At 43.3% G+C, this 17407-nt stretch overlaps 1 protein-coding gene across 1 annotated transcript in view; it reads left to right on the forward strand.

The window, feature by feature from the left end:
- igsf9bb (immunoglobulin superfamily, member 9Bb) overlaps positions 1-17407 on the forward strand; it is a gene marked incomplete at both ends in the record, with an annotated part of 121076 nt that overhangs the window by 80324 nt on the left and 23345 nt on the right. The window contains 8 exons of the mRNA XM_079283559.1: positions 2127-2269; positions 2477-2617; positions 2720-2836; positions 3307-3457; positions 6143-6266; positions 8434-8609; positions 10465-10691; positions 14303-14387. Coding sequence (XP_079139685.1) covers positions 2127-2269; positions 2477-2617; positions 2720-2836; positions 3307-3457; positions 6143-6266; positions 8434-8609; positions 10465-10691; positions 14303-14387 — 1164 coding nt within the window. The remainder of the gene's footprint in view (positions 1-2126; positions 2270-2476; positions 2618-2719; positions 2837-3306; positions 3458-6142; positions 6267-8433; positions 8610-10464; positions 10692-14302; positions 14388-17407) is intronic.

Raw genomic sequence — 17407 nt, forward strand, 5'->3', positions numbered from 1 at the left:
GAGGATGTATGTATGCAAGTATGTGTGTGTGTGTGTGAGTATGTGTGGAGTCTTAAGGACCTACAGCTAAGCTACCACTAGATGGCGGAGTCGCCTGACGTAGATAAAATGGCGGAGAGGTTGCTGTATGTAATCACGTGTGCCGATGCATCGCGTGAGTTGGGACAATAGGCGGGGGTTCACCCACACTCAGCGGAGCTCTATGTGGGTGCCGTTGTCACGTCGCGGACTGACGACACTTATGCCCGATAGCCGCGATCCCACACTTCACTCACAGAGTTGATTCAAGGACGAGAGAAATGCCACACGAAGTGAAATAAAATGAATGAAAATAATCCCCAAACAAAACAGAGCTTTATCGCTGCGGTGAGATGAGCGTAGTGTTTCTCATCACATCTCTCAAGTAATAATACACAAACTCTGCATCCACTCGCAGCGATTTATCTAAATGCAGACAGTTACAGCAGTTTAATACACAAGCGGAGCTTCGGGTCCGCGATGGATTACGCAATACCTTGATATCGCGTGACAGTAACTTCTCACAACAAAATACGGGAATATCAACACATAAATGAATAATCTGAATTAACGTAGGTTATATTAAGCTAAGCTATGCCCAGATACCATGAACCTTACTTTGTAGAAGTTTCGGGACAAAGGCCAGTCTCCGAGGAGGAATCGTGTGTTCCTCGAGGGGGGGCGGGTAGCTGCTGTTCAGCGCGGCGTTTGCCGGCGCGGGTTCGGTCCGTTGTGGCGCCGCTCATGCTATGCCCAGATACCATGAATCTTACTTGGAGACGCTTCGGAACAAAGGGAAGAGTGTTCGAGGAAGAATTTGTGCGTTTCCTCGAGAAGAAAACAAGGAGGCTGCTTGCTGATCGGCGCGGCGTTTGCCAGCTGTTTCGGTCCGTTGTGGCGCAGCTCTGGAGCAAGCGCAGGTCCGATCTGTACTCGCTGCAGCGGGGACAGTTTAACTTCGGCGTGGTCCGTACGTCTTACCGGAAATCATCGGTGAAGGAGGGAGGCTTAGTCGTCTTTCCTTCGCCGGAATATGTGTACAAAAAGAAAAAGCGGAAAAACGGATCGCGGAAGTGATCCGTTATCGTGGGGTAAGGGGCCTTACTCAGAATCGAACACGGCTGTTTCGTACAGCGAAATGGCTTGTGACCTGACAGGGTTTGATGAGGGTTGTAGGCCGCGGCTCCCTCGTGGGCTGCGTCGGCAGCGTGATGCTGGAGGGGAAAGCTGAATCTTCATGTAGCCAGGACTGAGGTCCAGGCTGAAGAGGAAGAATATCGCTGGGTTGGTGCTTATAAGCGGGCCTGCGCGCACAGCGGGAGGCTGCTTGTTGGCCAATGAAGGGTCCGCCTCAGCTGTGGTCGGAGGTGGAGGTGTGGTCATCTGGGCAGATGCCGCTCTGATCTGAGGTCAGGCTTTTGGGTGAGGAGGACGGAACATGTGAGGAGCTCAGCCAGGAGGTGGCGCCAGACCCCAACAGCGTGTTTTATAATTTTTCTTATTTCTGAAATCATTTTTTAAGGTTTGATAATATTTGATTTGACTGTTTTACATGCAGTCAAAGTTTCTGTTTAATCTTGTGGATGAGGAACAGATACCTGCTGCTTTCAGAAGGCTGCAAAGAGAATCACCGGAGTAAAGGCCGTCAGAATACGCTACTAACTGTTGTGGATTCACTCATTCATTTCCAGTCTGGCTGCCATTAATACCATATTCTGAATACAACTTTTTTCCTGCATCACTAAAAACAACTTTTTGCCTGTTTTGTCCAGGAAGTAGAGGGATGGGGGCAGAAGTCAGTGTAGCACACATACATGAGAGCAGGTTGTAGTGGGATTTGATCCTGTGAAATGTATTCTATGTGTCATCATGTACACAAAGCTGTGTGTGTAATTTCACTTTAAGAATGGGTGTTCAATGTTTAGCAAAATACTCTCTGCACGTACAAATGCTGCTCTCAGCCCAGCTGTGTCCATATTAACTCATTTATCTTTTCATGACGAGCCCATTAACAGGTTGATTTCCCAATCTTCTCTATGTAGCTCTTACAATCAGCAGCACTGCGGTTCCCTCTTTTCACAAGAAATGTTTCCCTTGTTTTTCACCAGATCCTGCCCGTGTTGTAAACATGCCATCCGTCATCTACGTGGCCATCAGTCTGCCCGGCTTCATCCGCTGTCCCGTAGATGCCAATCCCCCCGTGACTTTGGTTAAGTGGAAGAAAGATGGCCTCCCTCTCCGAATCGATAGGGTGAGCCGGTGCAGCATGGGGTTCCGCTCACTTTACTCCGCCCCAAACAAGTGCGGCATTTCTTCAGTGGAAGCTCCAAGGGATTCCATTTTTCACGTCAAACCTTTTTGTTTCAGTGTGCTCCTCAGTCTCTTATTTGAGTTGTCATCGACCTTTAACAAAACATGACCCTTCCTTACACACGGTCCATGACTTCTGCATCCACAGTACCCTGGTTGGAGCCAAATGGACGATGGGAGCATCCGTGTGGCAGAGGTGACGGAGGACTCTCTCGGCACCTATACCTGCATGCCTTACAACGCTCTGGGTTCCATGGGATGGTCCCCTCCCGCTCCCCTGGTGCTAAAGGTACGCCCACAGTCCCATAGCCATTTAAATGCATCCAGGAGGCATCACAACTCACCCGTTTTTTACTCACCTGTTTTGGCTGCTCCCCCTCCCCCCGGGTAGGACCCTCCCAAATTCTCAGTGGTTCCTGGAGGGGAGTACAGGCAAGAGGCTGGGAGAGAATTGGTCATCCCCTGTGAGGCGGAGGGAGACCCGTTTCCCAACATCACATGGAGGAAGGTAAGACACCCTGCGCACTCTACACCGCACCTGCCTACATGTAAGGGTTCTCCATTGAGAAGTCTTCCCGTCTGAAACCTGTGCCTGTAGTAAATTGCCTGATTTTAATTACTCAAACTACTGTATGTCATTGTAGCATTTTTAATCACATTTTAATGACGTCTATAAAATATGCAATCAAGGGAACATATTAGATTCTCTCAGTTGTTTGCTTAATTATGAGGCATGTTTAATCTCGCTCACTGACTATGATTAGCTATTGTTTTTACCTCCCACTTGTGAAATCCACCATTCTGTGTAATTTGACACTTAAGTTAGATATTGAAATCAATGTTGTTGTAGATGTAAAATTGCAGATAAATATCTCAAACTGTCCCTGTTGTATGTGCATTTAGAAGTGCGTGTTCTCTCCCCGTCCCTCTCTTTCTCCCCTTGGCTCACTCTGTTTCCTTGGCTGGGACGGACTGCAGGTAGGGAAGCCCAGCAAAAGCAAGCACAATGTTCTGCCCCGAGGCAGCCTACAGTTCAAGTCACTCACAAAGGAGGACCACGGGGAGTGGGAGTGTGTCGCCACCAACGTTGCCACAAGCATCACTGCCAGCACGCACGTCCAAGTCATAGGTACCCGACATGGACACAAATTCACACAAACATACGTTTACGTGTAGAAACCTACATATATTTCTTCAGAAGCTATATACTATACTTAGAGCTTACATACGAAGGCAAACATGTTTCATTTACAAGAGCAAAGGCTTTTAGGATGAAGACTATCCAATATGTTTGGGGAACATAACGCTCTGTCGGATAGCAAGATTTGCTGGAGTTTGTTGGGGTGCAAACTTCCTCAAATCTAATACAGAACAAAACACACTCTCTAGCGTTAGCTTGCACACTCAGATAGCTAGCAGGAGTATCCAGGACCAGCTTTGGAGAAATATTACACAATTATGTGTGACCCCCACAAAACGAATGTAGTATAAAATGATCCACGGCCTTGAAGCTAATGCTGAATTAGGTTGTTGCTGTAGGTAAGCTAGTTAGCCAGCCATGCTAATGATTGCAGCTTACAGTCGAATACACAGTTTAATTCATTCTTTATACTTTTACTCTTGTCATTTGTTTTTTTGCAAACGTCAGCAAAAAGACTCAGTCATATGCACACTTTAACATGCAGAGAAGCTTGACAGGCCTGCTGTGAGTAGTTACCGTCGATAAGCTAGGATTGGACAATTGCTGTTTTTGGAGAGGTGTTTCGGGAACATTTGATACAGTTCACATCAGCATACAAGTGAGTTGGCTTTGAGGGTCCCTCTTGGCTCATGCTGACCGCCCTCTTGAGAGACCTATTGAGTTGAATCTGGAAGACTCATCCTGTCAGCTCCTTGACCCTTCGTCCTCTGAAGCGCCCAATCAACAGCGCTCTGACACAGGAGGTGGGGTTATAGAGAAAGTATTCGAACACGGCCAAAGTTTAATGTCTACACCCTTGTTTCTGAATCGCCTGCTATGAGTGGTGGTGGTAAAATCATATCACTTTGCACGGGACATGGCTTGTGGCCTGAATATGTCATTAGAGGTGTTGTCCCCGTTGATGATGCTCAGCTTCTTTGACTTTATGACTTATGGTGGAACTCAATACCTAACGGCTGGCTCAGTAACTGTTCTCTATCTGACTTGTGGTGAGACACCACAAGATCTCACTATTCGGAACTCAGTCACGAAAACCCACAGAACACAAGAGAGATTGGATTTTCCTCAGTTCACGCAGATGTATTTGCATCACAAGGTATACAAGTAAACCGAGCTGTCCGGAGTCAACTAACCGCACAACAGACATGTACATTACTTTATACTTTATACTTTATCCTGCCTCCCCATTCTTGGTCTCCCCCTTTCCTTTCTCCCATGATTCTGCTCTGACCGTTTACCCAGACAAGTTTCACTGCACACCTTAGGCAAGTCCAAACAGATGACATTGGATTAATACACTTGAGAAGATCCGGCTATCTTTCCCTCAGGACTTCTCTTGAGGTCACAGCTGGATGCTGGCCCTAAGGCCCCAGCTCGTCTTCCTCCCGTGTAAACCTAAAAGTACTACGAGCCCCAAGACTGATGGGCCTACCAACCCACTTGGCGTTCATTTATAGCTAAGCTAACGGACTCCTGGCTCCAGCTTCATATTTAATCCACTAATATATGCGTTCTACCAATATTCTCGTCTTACTCTTAAAAAGTACGTGAATAAGCACATTTCCCCAACGAATCCTTGAACAGGTGTCTGTATGCTCTGCTGGGGCGCTTTAACTGTCACAATGAACAGTGTGCTGATCCGAGCAGGTACTACACATACTACAGATACTACACATACACAACCACTGCTGCTGCAGCAGCAGTGCAAAGCATTCAGTTCTGCAGGTGAAGGTGAGGAGGAGTTTATTGATTGTGTTCAACAGAAGCTTCTCAGAGGTGGATACTTTGGAACAGACTTATTATTTAGTTTCATTTAACCTTTTGTTTTCCGATTGAGTCCTGGCCAAGCAACAAAGTTTTGCATAAAAGAACATATAACAGATTTAAAAACTAAAAATTTAAAACAGCATAAGAAATTGAACACAAAAGAAACAAGTAACAGACAAACAGCAAATTGTATCAACCTATGAATTAGCAGTGTTGATCAGATGCTTGTCCGTGTAGATAGCATTGATACTATGCATCATCCTCTCAACCACAAGGAGAACACGCTGCACACTCTCTGCACACAAATTTGTTTTGAAATGCTGGATTCCTAAAATATTTGAATGTGTGGCAGTCATTGACCTTGCCTGTCCTGTTGTTCATCTCTGTCCCTTGCTGACCTTGCTGTGTGCTGTGTGGAGGAGAGCCAGTCAAATCACAGCAAAACAATGAGTGTATTGAACTGGCTCCTGATTGGTTTCCTGTTGCTTTGGCTCCAGTACAGGACCTAAACAATGGGATCGGCAATCAGCAAAAATGCATATCGGGAATTCTGCCTGGAGAAATCAGTCGAAGCACTGCTACTCACATTATTTACATTTGACATGTCACAAGTACAAAAAAAGTCATTTTGGACGCAAGATTACATGATTCATGCGAAAACAAAAATGTTTCTTTCTCACAGTTGGATGTTACATTGGCTGGCTGCTTGAAAACACATTACCTGGTCCAGCTCACAGTAAAGCCATTTGACATTCAAAATGAATGTCGTGTATAACAGCGAGGCTACTCAGTGACTAATGTGGCCTTCGAACAACACCTCTCTCGCCGCTCTCTCCCTCCCTGCAGGCACAAGCCCCCACGCCCCCACCAGCATCCACGTGGCGGCGCCCTCCACCTGGGCCAATGTGTCCTGGGAGGTGGGCTACGACGGAGGCTTCCAGCAGACATTCTCAGTCTGGTATGGCCATGTGTGAGTCATCCCAGCATGCTTTGCTTCCTGCTTTTTCTTCTTTTCTTCCGGTACTTCCTCTGTTGTTTCTGAAAACGTCTTTCTCCAGGGTTGTGTTCAGAACAGTTGTGAGAACGTAGAGATGGAAATACACGGGGGATCCAGATGTGTGAGTGAGTCTTTCAGCTCTGATCTTGAAATTTGTTGGTTGCAACTAAACTGAACATGACCCAAAATTCTCTGTGCTGCTGCTGCTGCCGCTGCTGCCGCTGCTGCCGCCGCTGCCGCTGCCGCTGCCGCTGCCGCTGCCGCTGCCGCTGCCGCTGCCGCTGCCGCTGCCGCTGCCGCTGCTGCTGCTGCTGCTGCTTCTCTGCTGCTTGACTGGGGAAAGGGCCTGGGTTGAAATGTTGCATTTACTTATTGACTTGAGATTTCAGCAATGACAGTAAGTAACAGTGCTTGAGTAAATGTACTTAGTTACATTCCACCACTGCAAAAAAAAGGAGAATGGACACAAACCTGATGTCGTTCTAATCAATAAAACAAAGTAAGTCTAGAATGCTCATTCAAAGGTCCATGGGATTTTTCATTGCTGCCGACTTGTATGCATTTTCAGTGGGATGCACAGGTTGATTTTATACTAACAAACTCCTCGACAAGAGCGTTGACGAATGCGTTTATTGGCATGAAGTTAATCTATATTCATTATATGTAATTGTGATAGCAGTAACTGCTGCCAGTAATATGTGCTGCAGACTTTGTACAAATGGTTAGTTGGTTCTCAAACTCAGGAGTTAGATGCATTCTGAGTGTCTTCTCTGTCACTATCTGGACCCTGCTAGAGCGATAGAGCATTGACTACACTCAGCCCTCTGAAGTGTTCATCCAAGTCTCCTCCTTAAGCTTCCCAAACACGATGCAGGACACCAACATGCAGGAAATACTCTGCTTTTTTTACAGCATCAACTATAAAAAACCCAACTCCCGTCATGCTTTATTAAAACAGCGAGGGAACCGCAGAGCAGCACAAATATAGAGAAAATCAGACAGCAGCTTTCATGAATGATATTCAGACTGACGGCAAACATCAGTGAGTGATGCGAGTGGAGCAGCTTTGGGCTGCATCCATCTCAGTGACATTTCTCAGGTGGTTCTTCCCCCTGGAACCCTGCCGTCAGTTAAAGAAGTGCATTTTAACTTCAGCATTGTGTTCATGCTAGGGATGATGAGTAGTTTTCCACATCCTGTTTTAAAATCCTTAAATAAACCCAGATGGACCCTGCCTCTCTTGATATCACTGTGTACTACAGCACACTATTCCAACTATCTGTCAGCGCTGAAACCTGCTATGTTTTCTCAATACAAAGCCACTCAGCTGTCAAGCATATCTAAATTGGATTAGCATTTCTAATTTGAATTAAGGCCTACTGCAGGCCAAGTGTGTGCTGTGCAGCTGTATCAAGGAGGGAACAAAACTTTACCAGATACGTCATATTAAGGAACTCTGGGGCAGAGAAATCCTCCCCTTTTATTAATGCTTTGAAGGGGACATCTCATGCTCATTTTCAGGTTCATCACAGTGCTGTGATGTTTCTGCTAGAACATTTTTACATTCTGTAATCTTCAAAAAACACAATATTTGGCTCATAGTGTCTGTCTGAATATACCTGAATTCAATCTGACTGAAACGCTCCGTTTTAGCGTCTGTCTCTTTTAGAGAGTCGTCTTATTTCACACACGTGCACAATAACTGAAAAAGTGTGTTTTTTTATGATATGTCCCCTTTAATTCATATATTGAATTGTACTGTGTGCACTTCACAGTGCTACAGGAGCTATGTTGGTGAAACCGCTATCTCACTCGGTGATACATACAGTATAAAGGAAGTGCTTTACTCTAGCAGTAGGAGTGTTGCATGTGTAGAGTGTAATGCTTTATCTGGTGATCTGAATGTATGGCATGGGCAAAACCGCAAAGCTGAGCGCAGCATGCGCTTTATTACCATCACGTGGAAGTCACGTTGTGAATGAAGTGAACAAAAATACATGACGTCACATTATGTTACAGCGTGACGAGCAAAACTGTGTGATGATAATGGTGCTGGGAAAATAGAATATTACCCCCAGTATAACAAAGTGATCTCTCAAAATGTCTCCGCTCACCTCCTCTCATCCTGCCTCCTGTCCAGGATGAAGAGGGAGCGTTTAGGTCCACACGACTGGCTTTCCATACCCGTGCCTGGAGGCCACGACTGGATGGTGGTGCCCGGCTTGGAGCCAGAGACAACATACCAATTCAGCATCTTAGCCCAAAACAAGCTTGGCACGGGCCCTTTCAGCGAGGTTGTCACTGTGAACACACCAGGTGAGTGTACTCACTGCTGCTCCACTGTGACAAAAGGGATCCTATAATGAAATGGCTTTGGCACGTTAGGCACGTCGAATGAGCAGGAAGTCTACTTACTTACTTGAGACGAAACATTTCTTATCTTTTTGTGAAAAATGAAAATTTCCTGGATCACCAAGGATCGTAAAGATCTATTCTCATTTGTATTCTGACATTTTCAAATGAAGAATTTGTCTCTAAAGAAGTAGGACCAATGTTGAAGAACGATGGAAAGTGCTCTGGTTAATATATTCATATAAAAGTAAGTCGGCTCAAGAGACATTCCTGGCTATCATTCCAGAAAAGGTTAGCGCTCCAGTGTGCAGAGCGACGGTTTGTGCAGAGCGACGGTTTGTGCAGAGCGACGGTTTGTGCAGAGCAACGGTTTGAGAGAGTTCTCTGCTGTAAATGAGGTCTGACAAGTAAATGTTTCACGCCTCCGCTCGGGGAAATCCAAACCCTCTCCGTGTGAGTGCTGGTCGTGTTTCACGTCTCAGCTGGAGAGGATCGTGCTGATGTTTTATGAGCTTTCATTCAGTCATAAACAACAATAATAATCATTCATTAATGAACATATTATTTTCTGGCCCTAATGAAAAGTTATATTGTTCGGCTAAATTATTAAAAAAGTATCAATATGCAATTGTTCTGACCGATGTTGGGATATGAATTGCAACTGTTTCCTATGTATTAAACTGCAGGCCTGTATTTGTTGATAGAACAGGATGTGACTGTACCAAACATCACAACAACAATACAAAAATGAGGATGTTGTTTAAGCCAGTGAGTCAGAGAAAAGGCTAAAAACATGTAAGTAATACAAAAATTGAGCAGTTCAAATCATATTATTAAGATATTACTGGTGGATTACTGGACATCACCCAATAAAGTGACATTATAGTTATTGTTTGGCCATTCACACCACAACTGCTGAGCGACTTGCTCACTGCCTGTCTGAAATGAACAAAAAACATTTTTCACAAATTTGTGAAATTGTTGGGAGGCGAACTATCCCGGCATCTTTGAGCTGGACGGACGTGTACATATGACATGTACACGCGTCACATTATTATTATTAAGCTGACGTATGACATCTGTGTCTAAAAGGTGCAAACACCAGAGTGCAGAGAAAGAATCTCTTAACTCAGATAACAGCCAAGATGTCTTAATCTGCCGGGGACAGCTGCCAATAGAAGATGGTGAAATCAACAGTTCGGACATATATAAGTGTACTGAAACACAATATATAACTTAAATTCACATATTTTCTGTGCAGACTTCTTTCTACAGGAAAAACCAGATTATCAGAACCACAAAGAAGAAGCTTAAACCAGGCGGTGGTTGAATCATTCATTCTACAGTACCACTTCTCCTCGCAGTGATGAAAGGGACATTTATTAAGTATAAATGAAGCTGTCACAGATTATTACTTAAAGATAAGTGACATGCTGAACATTGGGGTAACCATTCAGGCTGCATCACCTTCTGTGTTGAAGACGACAAAGCATTCAGCCGGGGGGGGGGGGGGGGGGGGGGGGGGCTGCTTGTTCTCTCCTTTAAAAAAAACAGTTTCAAGTCACATGCAACAACACACCTATTAAAACTATTATTGTTACTGAGGCAACAGAAAACAACGAGTATCTCACATGTTGGATAGCATCAACTGTTGACCGCCTGAATGAGTGAATGAGTGAATGAGGCAAGGACCTGAAGAAGTCATGTTCTGAAACAGTGTCAAAATGAAAAGGGGGGCTGATTCACTGGTGGAACTGCTCACTGAATATATAACTGAGTGACTCACACACACATTCCCAACCCGTATGTGCTCTTCCAGTATTTCCTATAAGTACCCCTGAACCATTGGTGCTGCTTACCCCACCACGGTGCCTCACAGCCAATCGCACGCAGCAGGGAGTCCTGCTCACCTGGATCCCGCCTGCCAATCATACAGCACCTATCCAGCATTACGTCATGGAGTTTCGCCTCGGGGAGCGATGGGAGGTCTTGGACGACAGCATTCCTGCTGGGGAGACGGACTTGCTCGCCCGAGACCTGATCCAGGTAAAAGACAGGACCCGAACTGTAGACCTCACACACAGTGTTATAGAAAAGCTGCATCTGACCAGTTCCATGCTAAAGAAGTGTCTGGGACGTAGTGGAGGGTTAAATATGCCTTTTCAAATTTGCACGTGTATGTATGTATGTATGTATGTATATATATGTATGTGTATATATATATGTGTATATATATATCTATGTATGTATGTATATATGTATGTATATATGTATATATATATGTGTGTACATATATGTATATATGTAAATATGTATATATGTGTGTACATATATATATGTGTATATGTATATATATGTATATATGTGAATATATATATGTATATATATGTATATATGTGTATATATATATATATGTGTATATATGTATATATGTATATGTATATATATGTATATATGTATATATATGTATATATGTGAATATATATATGTATATATGTGTATATATATATATGTGTGTATATATATATGTGTATGTATATATGTATATATATATATATGTATATATATTTATATATATATATGTATATATATATATATATATGTATATATGTATATGTATATACATATATGTATATATATATATATATATGTATATATGTATGTGTATGTATGTATGTATATGTATATATGTATGTGTATATATGTATATATATATATATATATATATGTATATATATATATATGTATATGTATGTGTATATATGTATATATATACATATATATATATATATATATATATATATATATATATATATATATATATATATGTATATGGCATATAGGGGGATGTTTTCATAGAGTTCGATACAATCAGACGTTTTTTTGCAACTGTAGGAGTCACCCCCTGTTGGCCATTAGAAAGAATGCAGCTTTAAGACACTTCTGCACTGGCTTCACTTTTTAGACCTGAAGGTTGTCCTGAAGGCTTTAACCTGCAATAACTCATCTTTTTGGCCACTTGGGGGCTGGGGAAACAAGTTGTTAACGCAACATTGACGTATCCATATCTTTCAAGTTTATTTACACATCCAGCAGTTCGGGAGCAGCATAATCATTCATTATGAGTCATGTTTGTGTCCACCTGATGAATGTAAGTCCAGCATTCACTCTCTTCTAGTTCCGCTTTTCACTCTAGCAAGTCTTTACTAAGTTACTAAATGCTCTATTAGCAAGTCGCTAACTGTGTCCGCCTGCCGTTTGGTGCTGAGCAGGTTGTTATTGTGCCTGAGAGCAGTGAGAATTATTCCAAGCAGTAAGTTCCAATCTCCGCTTTCCGCCTAAAAAACTGGAACACAAAAGCCACTCCAACCAACTCTACAAAACCATATAAATCTTTTCAGACCCCAACACAGCACAGAAACCGCCCTGATGAGAGTCACCAATAACCTCGTCCTGATGGCCACACCCTCAACATCTGTTTACGACTTGACCTTAGTGCTGCCTTCCACGCCACCAATCACTCCATCCTCCTCACCTGCCTTGAGTCCTCCTCCAACATCACTGGCACCGCCCTTGACTGGTTCAAATTGGTATCAATAAATCCAAAACTAAAATCCTCATAATCAGGCCCCAAATCCCTCAGCAAATCCCGCCACGCTGTCTCTGTGATCGATGGCTCCCCTCCCCTCTTACTGCTGGCGCCCAGATCTGTAACCTTGATGTTATCTTTGATCAAACCCTCTCCTTCGATCGCCACTTTAACCACATTACAAAATTGCCCTCCTCTCACCTCTCAACTCCACAGCACAGTCCACCAAAATCCACAACGTCCCAAATCCAGCTGCTTGTCTGCTCACCCACCCCTGCACCAGATTGAGCAAAGAATCCAGTTCCCCATCACCCAGCAGAGGCCTCCACAGCCTCGCCCCCTTCTACCTCTTTCTGCTCCGTTTCACAGCGCAGCACAAAAACTTTATTTAACAGCTTACCTGAACAAATCCCAACGCTGAGGCTGCTATGTTCAGACTTGAGGCAAAGTTGATTTGTGTTTTGAAATACCGCTCTAGATTACCCAGATCAGATTCTGCCACATCCACCTTGGTTGTCATAGTAACAATGCAGGTGTGCACACTTTCTGACCACCGCTGTGGGTTGTAATTTGTGCCATTTCTGGTTATTATATGTTATGTCGAACGTCCAGAACGCACACGTGTGCTCTTACCTCTGCAGGTCTGCCACTAGCTTCTAATGAGCGAAAAGACAGACGAGCAACCGAAACGTGACGTTGGATACGATGTAATAGTCCGTATGAAGTATGAAGAGGACGGTGAATTTTACTGACACAATACTTATTTTTAAGCATTCCACATCTTCGCGTGTGCCGGCTAATTCTCCTGCCGTGACACGTTTGAGCTTCTTTTCTTCAATCTAACTGCCGCTGTCAGCTCCATGCAGATCCTTCCACTGCACAGCAAACACCCACACACACACACACACACACTGCACCTCGCTTGTATAACTCTTTTTGCTGCACATTCTTCACTGTGAGGTGAATTGACCAGGGAGGGGACTGCTCTGTTTGGTAGGACCCGCTTCCCCACATCCTCAATCTTCTTCCTGACGGTGCAGGAAACAGTTGAGCTGACAGCTCAGTCCACGCCATGTTTATCCGTTGGTTTGTGGGCGTTACTTCAACAGTACAGCAAAGCAGGTGTTGCACCCCTGCTGAGGTGTCTTTGAGCAAGACACTAACTGAATCCACAGCTCCACAGCTGACCCTGCTCTGTGGAGAGCACAGGCAGCCACGAGGAAATGAAATGGAGGTTATCATGACTGAGTCATAGGTGATTTATCCATCTTCAGCCACGTTATCTATCCATTACGATATTCACGTTGTTGAGATTCGTATTACTTGTTCCTCCTCATGCATATTGGTCTGATCACAGCACAACCTGTCTGAATAAAATCAGGAAACTTTATCATCCAAACTTCTCTTAATTTGGCATTAACAGATTTCGTTTTGAAAACATTTTTTATGACGCCCACGTCTATAATGCATTATACACATAATGTGTTATAAGCACATTATAAAGCATTATTTAAGCAGTTATGAGTATCATGATACTTCATTATTGCTCACTGACATTTTTTTCCCTTAGAGCAAAATGATGACTTAGAGTAACTTATAATCACATTATAATGGATTATAACAGTGATTATAATGCACCGTAAAAATTATGTTTAGTTTCACAACTATGGGAATTACACAAGCCTCGCAAAGTCAAAATGTCAATGTCGATCCAAGATCACCCTGACGACATCATTATGACATCAGGAGTGTGATTTTGTTTTGTTTCTATAGCGCTTAAGAAGTCATAAGAGTTTGTAAAATTAGCGGAGTGCCCCTTTAATAAAAAAATAATCATAAAATCTTCATGCATGACTTGTAGTTTCCATTGTGCTATTTATAAACTGCAGGAACAATGATGGGTTTTGGAATCTGTTGAACACTGAAAGGTAACTGTTCATATCCACAAAGCCTCTGTGACTCAGCTGGCTGGTCTCTGGAGACACAAACACAATCCTGCAGCGCGACAGACACCAGACACGAGTTTGACCTGCTGAACGTACCTCTCTCTCTGCTCTCCTGCTCCTAGGAGGCGTGGTACGAGTTCCGCGTCACGGCCGTCATGGACGACACCATGAGCGAGCCCAGCAACATAGTAGGAGTGTCCAGCACAGGTGAGCCCACACTGTGCACACACTTGACTCTCAGCTCACCGCCCCGAGAAGTTCAGAGGAGCTTTTCAGTGCTCAAACGGGACTCAAACCAACAACCTCTGGCGGCAAGCTGCATCTGTAACCTGGGGCGATCTTAATGAGTTGAGCCAGGAGAGGCTGCAGATGTATTGCACACGCAGCAGCTCCCGACTTTACATTTTGCCCACTCAGCACCATTAAATGTAAGCTCTCTTTACATGCACACTTATTTTGTACCTTCCTGAAAAGTATGACATCATCGCTCTGCATGTCTCCCATGGATTGAATCAGGCGGCTTTGTGCTAGGAAGAAAAGATTCTTCAAAGCCAGTCTTTTCTTGGTCCCAACACTTAAAGTCAGTTTTGAAGTCTGAAACGAAACCCGTCAAAATGTGATGTCATTTCCTGCAGCGGTCACTATAAACGCTACCAACAGCTGCTCTTCCCAAATGATGTGCACATCATTTGGGAAGAGCAGCTGTTGGTAGCGTTTATAGACTGGATGTGCTCACGGGTCTCTGGATGCACTCTGCTGCCCCCTACTGGTACATGTGTAGAGCTACGCTCAGTGGTGATCAAAGGCTCAAAAGTAATAATTTGACTGCTTTTTTTCCGTGCATGTCGTCAATCAGCATCATACTCCATACATGATGTGGATGCACCCTCTCTTACTGAAGGTGAAAGGTGTTCTCTGGCTGATCAGTAGTTATTTCATGACAACACTTTACATTTTGCTGTATCATGCTTCACTGCAGCACATGAACCACTCAAACAAAGCTTGACACATAATCCCCGCTGGTCGTCACTGAGCGATTCATCAGCATGTCGGCCACTCACACAGCTCCAGCATTAATAAGTGAGGAGGTGGTTGCTCTACAGCGGGACTTAAAGTTGCCTTCTATAGTGTTCTGGCTGGCTTTTCATTACCGTAAGATTATTGATCGTGCACAACTCTGCCGTGTTGAACAGAGAAGAAAGACAGCTCTAGAATGTAAGGCTGCAGGATTATTGCCAAAATGATAAATGCAATTATTTCTTATCAATATTGAGATCTCGATTATTCATTGATTTTAGGGTACAAAACATTTTTATTGCACTTCCACATTTTAGCTAAACTTTCATCTACACTCTCATGTTGTGCTGCATTCTTGCTATTTTACAAATCAAAATCATTTTTAAAATAAGGTTATTTACCTGAATTTCGTGCATTTTTGTCTTCTTCTGCGTAATGCAAAACCTATAATATAAAGTATATTAATCTTCTTCTCTGGACTGCAGCTGTAACACAGTTCAAAGGTGTAAGGGGCCGTGCAGCGGCCATGACGGCTCCTCAAAAGTGAGGCCAAAACATCTGGATTGCCCCCTGGTCGCTGGCTGTTGGTTTAGGAAGCGCTCGATTTGATGTGCAGCGAAGACTTCTAGAAGCGGAGCACGCATTTTAAATGGCAATATCGCAGTTGATCGTGTTCTGTTCATTTGGGAAAGCCAAAATCGTCATCGTGATTAATATTCAATAAATAAGCATCCCTGTTATGCTCCAGTTTGTTTGGGAAATCTTAAACTGCAGCACTTTGAATACATTGATCGAAATGGTTCTACACACCGAGATGGTTTATGTTGTAAATATCCAAGAACATCTCTCAGTGACACCATGATCACTTCAAGTTTGAATCATAATTCAAAGTTCATGTCCAGGTTGACAAGCTGTTACTCAGTGAAGGAAACCAATGTAAGAGACTTACATCTGTAAGCCTCCCATCCACTGTCTCCTTTCCCATGTGGATAATCATAGCCACGTATCAGCTTCTCTGAATTATTAGGATTATTATGGCAATGGTTGATTTATGATATTCTGTACATTCATTACGTCCTATTTCCCTTCAGTTTATGTTGACGCAGCATTAAAACAAACCAGTAATAATAGCTTTATTCTGTTAATCATTATTAACAAGTGGAAACCAGCCTTCATGTTCATTTTTCATGTATGGCCATGTCATAACAAATAAATAAAAGCATCAATAGCACAGTTGAGAACGTTGTGTTACAGCTGAAATCATTCATTCAACATTTGAGTGAAGTAAATGTACATTTAAAATCAAAACATAATGTGCCAAAACCACACAGCTCATTATTTTGCAGAATGGTCCATTTGAGAATAAATCAATGAGATCATACTGTAAGTGATGCATTCATGTGTTCATCACTTCAGTTGCTTTACACACTGCTGCGTAGCTTCCCCCTCCAATCAATAAACTCTTAACCAATAATAGTACAACATAATGTATTCATGTATTATGTATTGTATTCAATGACATGAATCTGCAAAGTAACTACAAATACAGTACTTGATGAAATGTACTTAGTTACTTGCCACCACTGTTGAGAATCGACCTTTCAGTGAAGTAAGAGACATCTTGTGTCCAGCAGTGAAAGACGTTAGAATATTCATCCATTCTGGATTTCTTTCTGCAGAACAGTAGAATTTAAAGCATTTGGGAATTTTAAACTTAGTAATTAATGTGATCTGACACAAAGCATTATTCCAAGCAGAACACAATCCAAAGATAATGCAGTGCACATGTCGCCTCCACAGCTGTCTCCACTGCAAGGGGAAAACAGTTGACACTCTGCTTAGTCACATGCAGTATAAAGGTCAGCTCCTGCATATTTCAACCTCATTGGAGATAACGGGGCTTTCCTTTCACTTCAGAGGCTCCTCTGCAGGAACCTGGAGTATTGCACGAGGTGTCTCTTTTCTTTTGGTTGGAGACCAATACGCATACCTCCCCCCCCCCCAATTAACATCAGAAGATTCTGATTCAGTTTCTCATATAATTAAATAGCTGCTTAATCAGAGCACAGTGTGTTCTCGCAAAGGACAGCGTGCTCTTATTTCTGCGTGGTAAATATCAGCCCCGCTGTCAGAGCCAGGACATGAGCGTTGACTTTAGCATTAATCTTGAGCAGTGCCATGTCAGAAGTCTAGTGGGCTAACTTAAGGTT

The sequence above is a fragment of the Melanostigma gelatinosum genome, assembly GCF_949748355.1.
Source record: "Melanostigma gelatinosum genome assembly, chromosome: 14".
Taxonomy (NCBI): Eukaryota; Metazoa; Chordata; class Actinopteri; order Perciformes; family Zoarcidae; genus Melanostigma; species Melanostigma gelatinosum.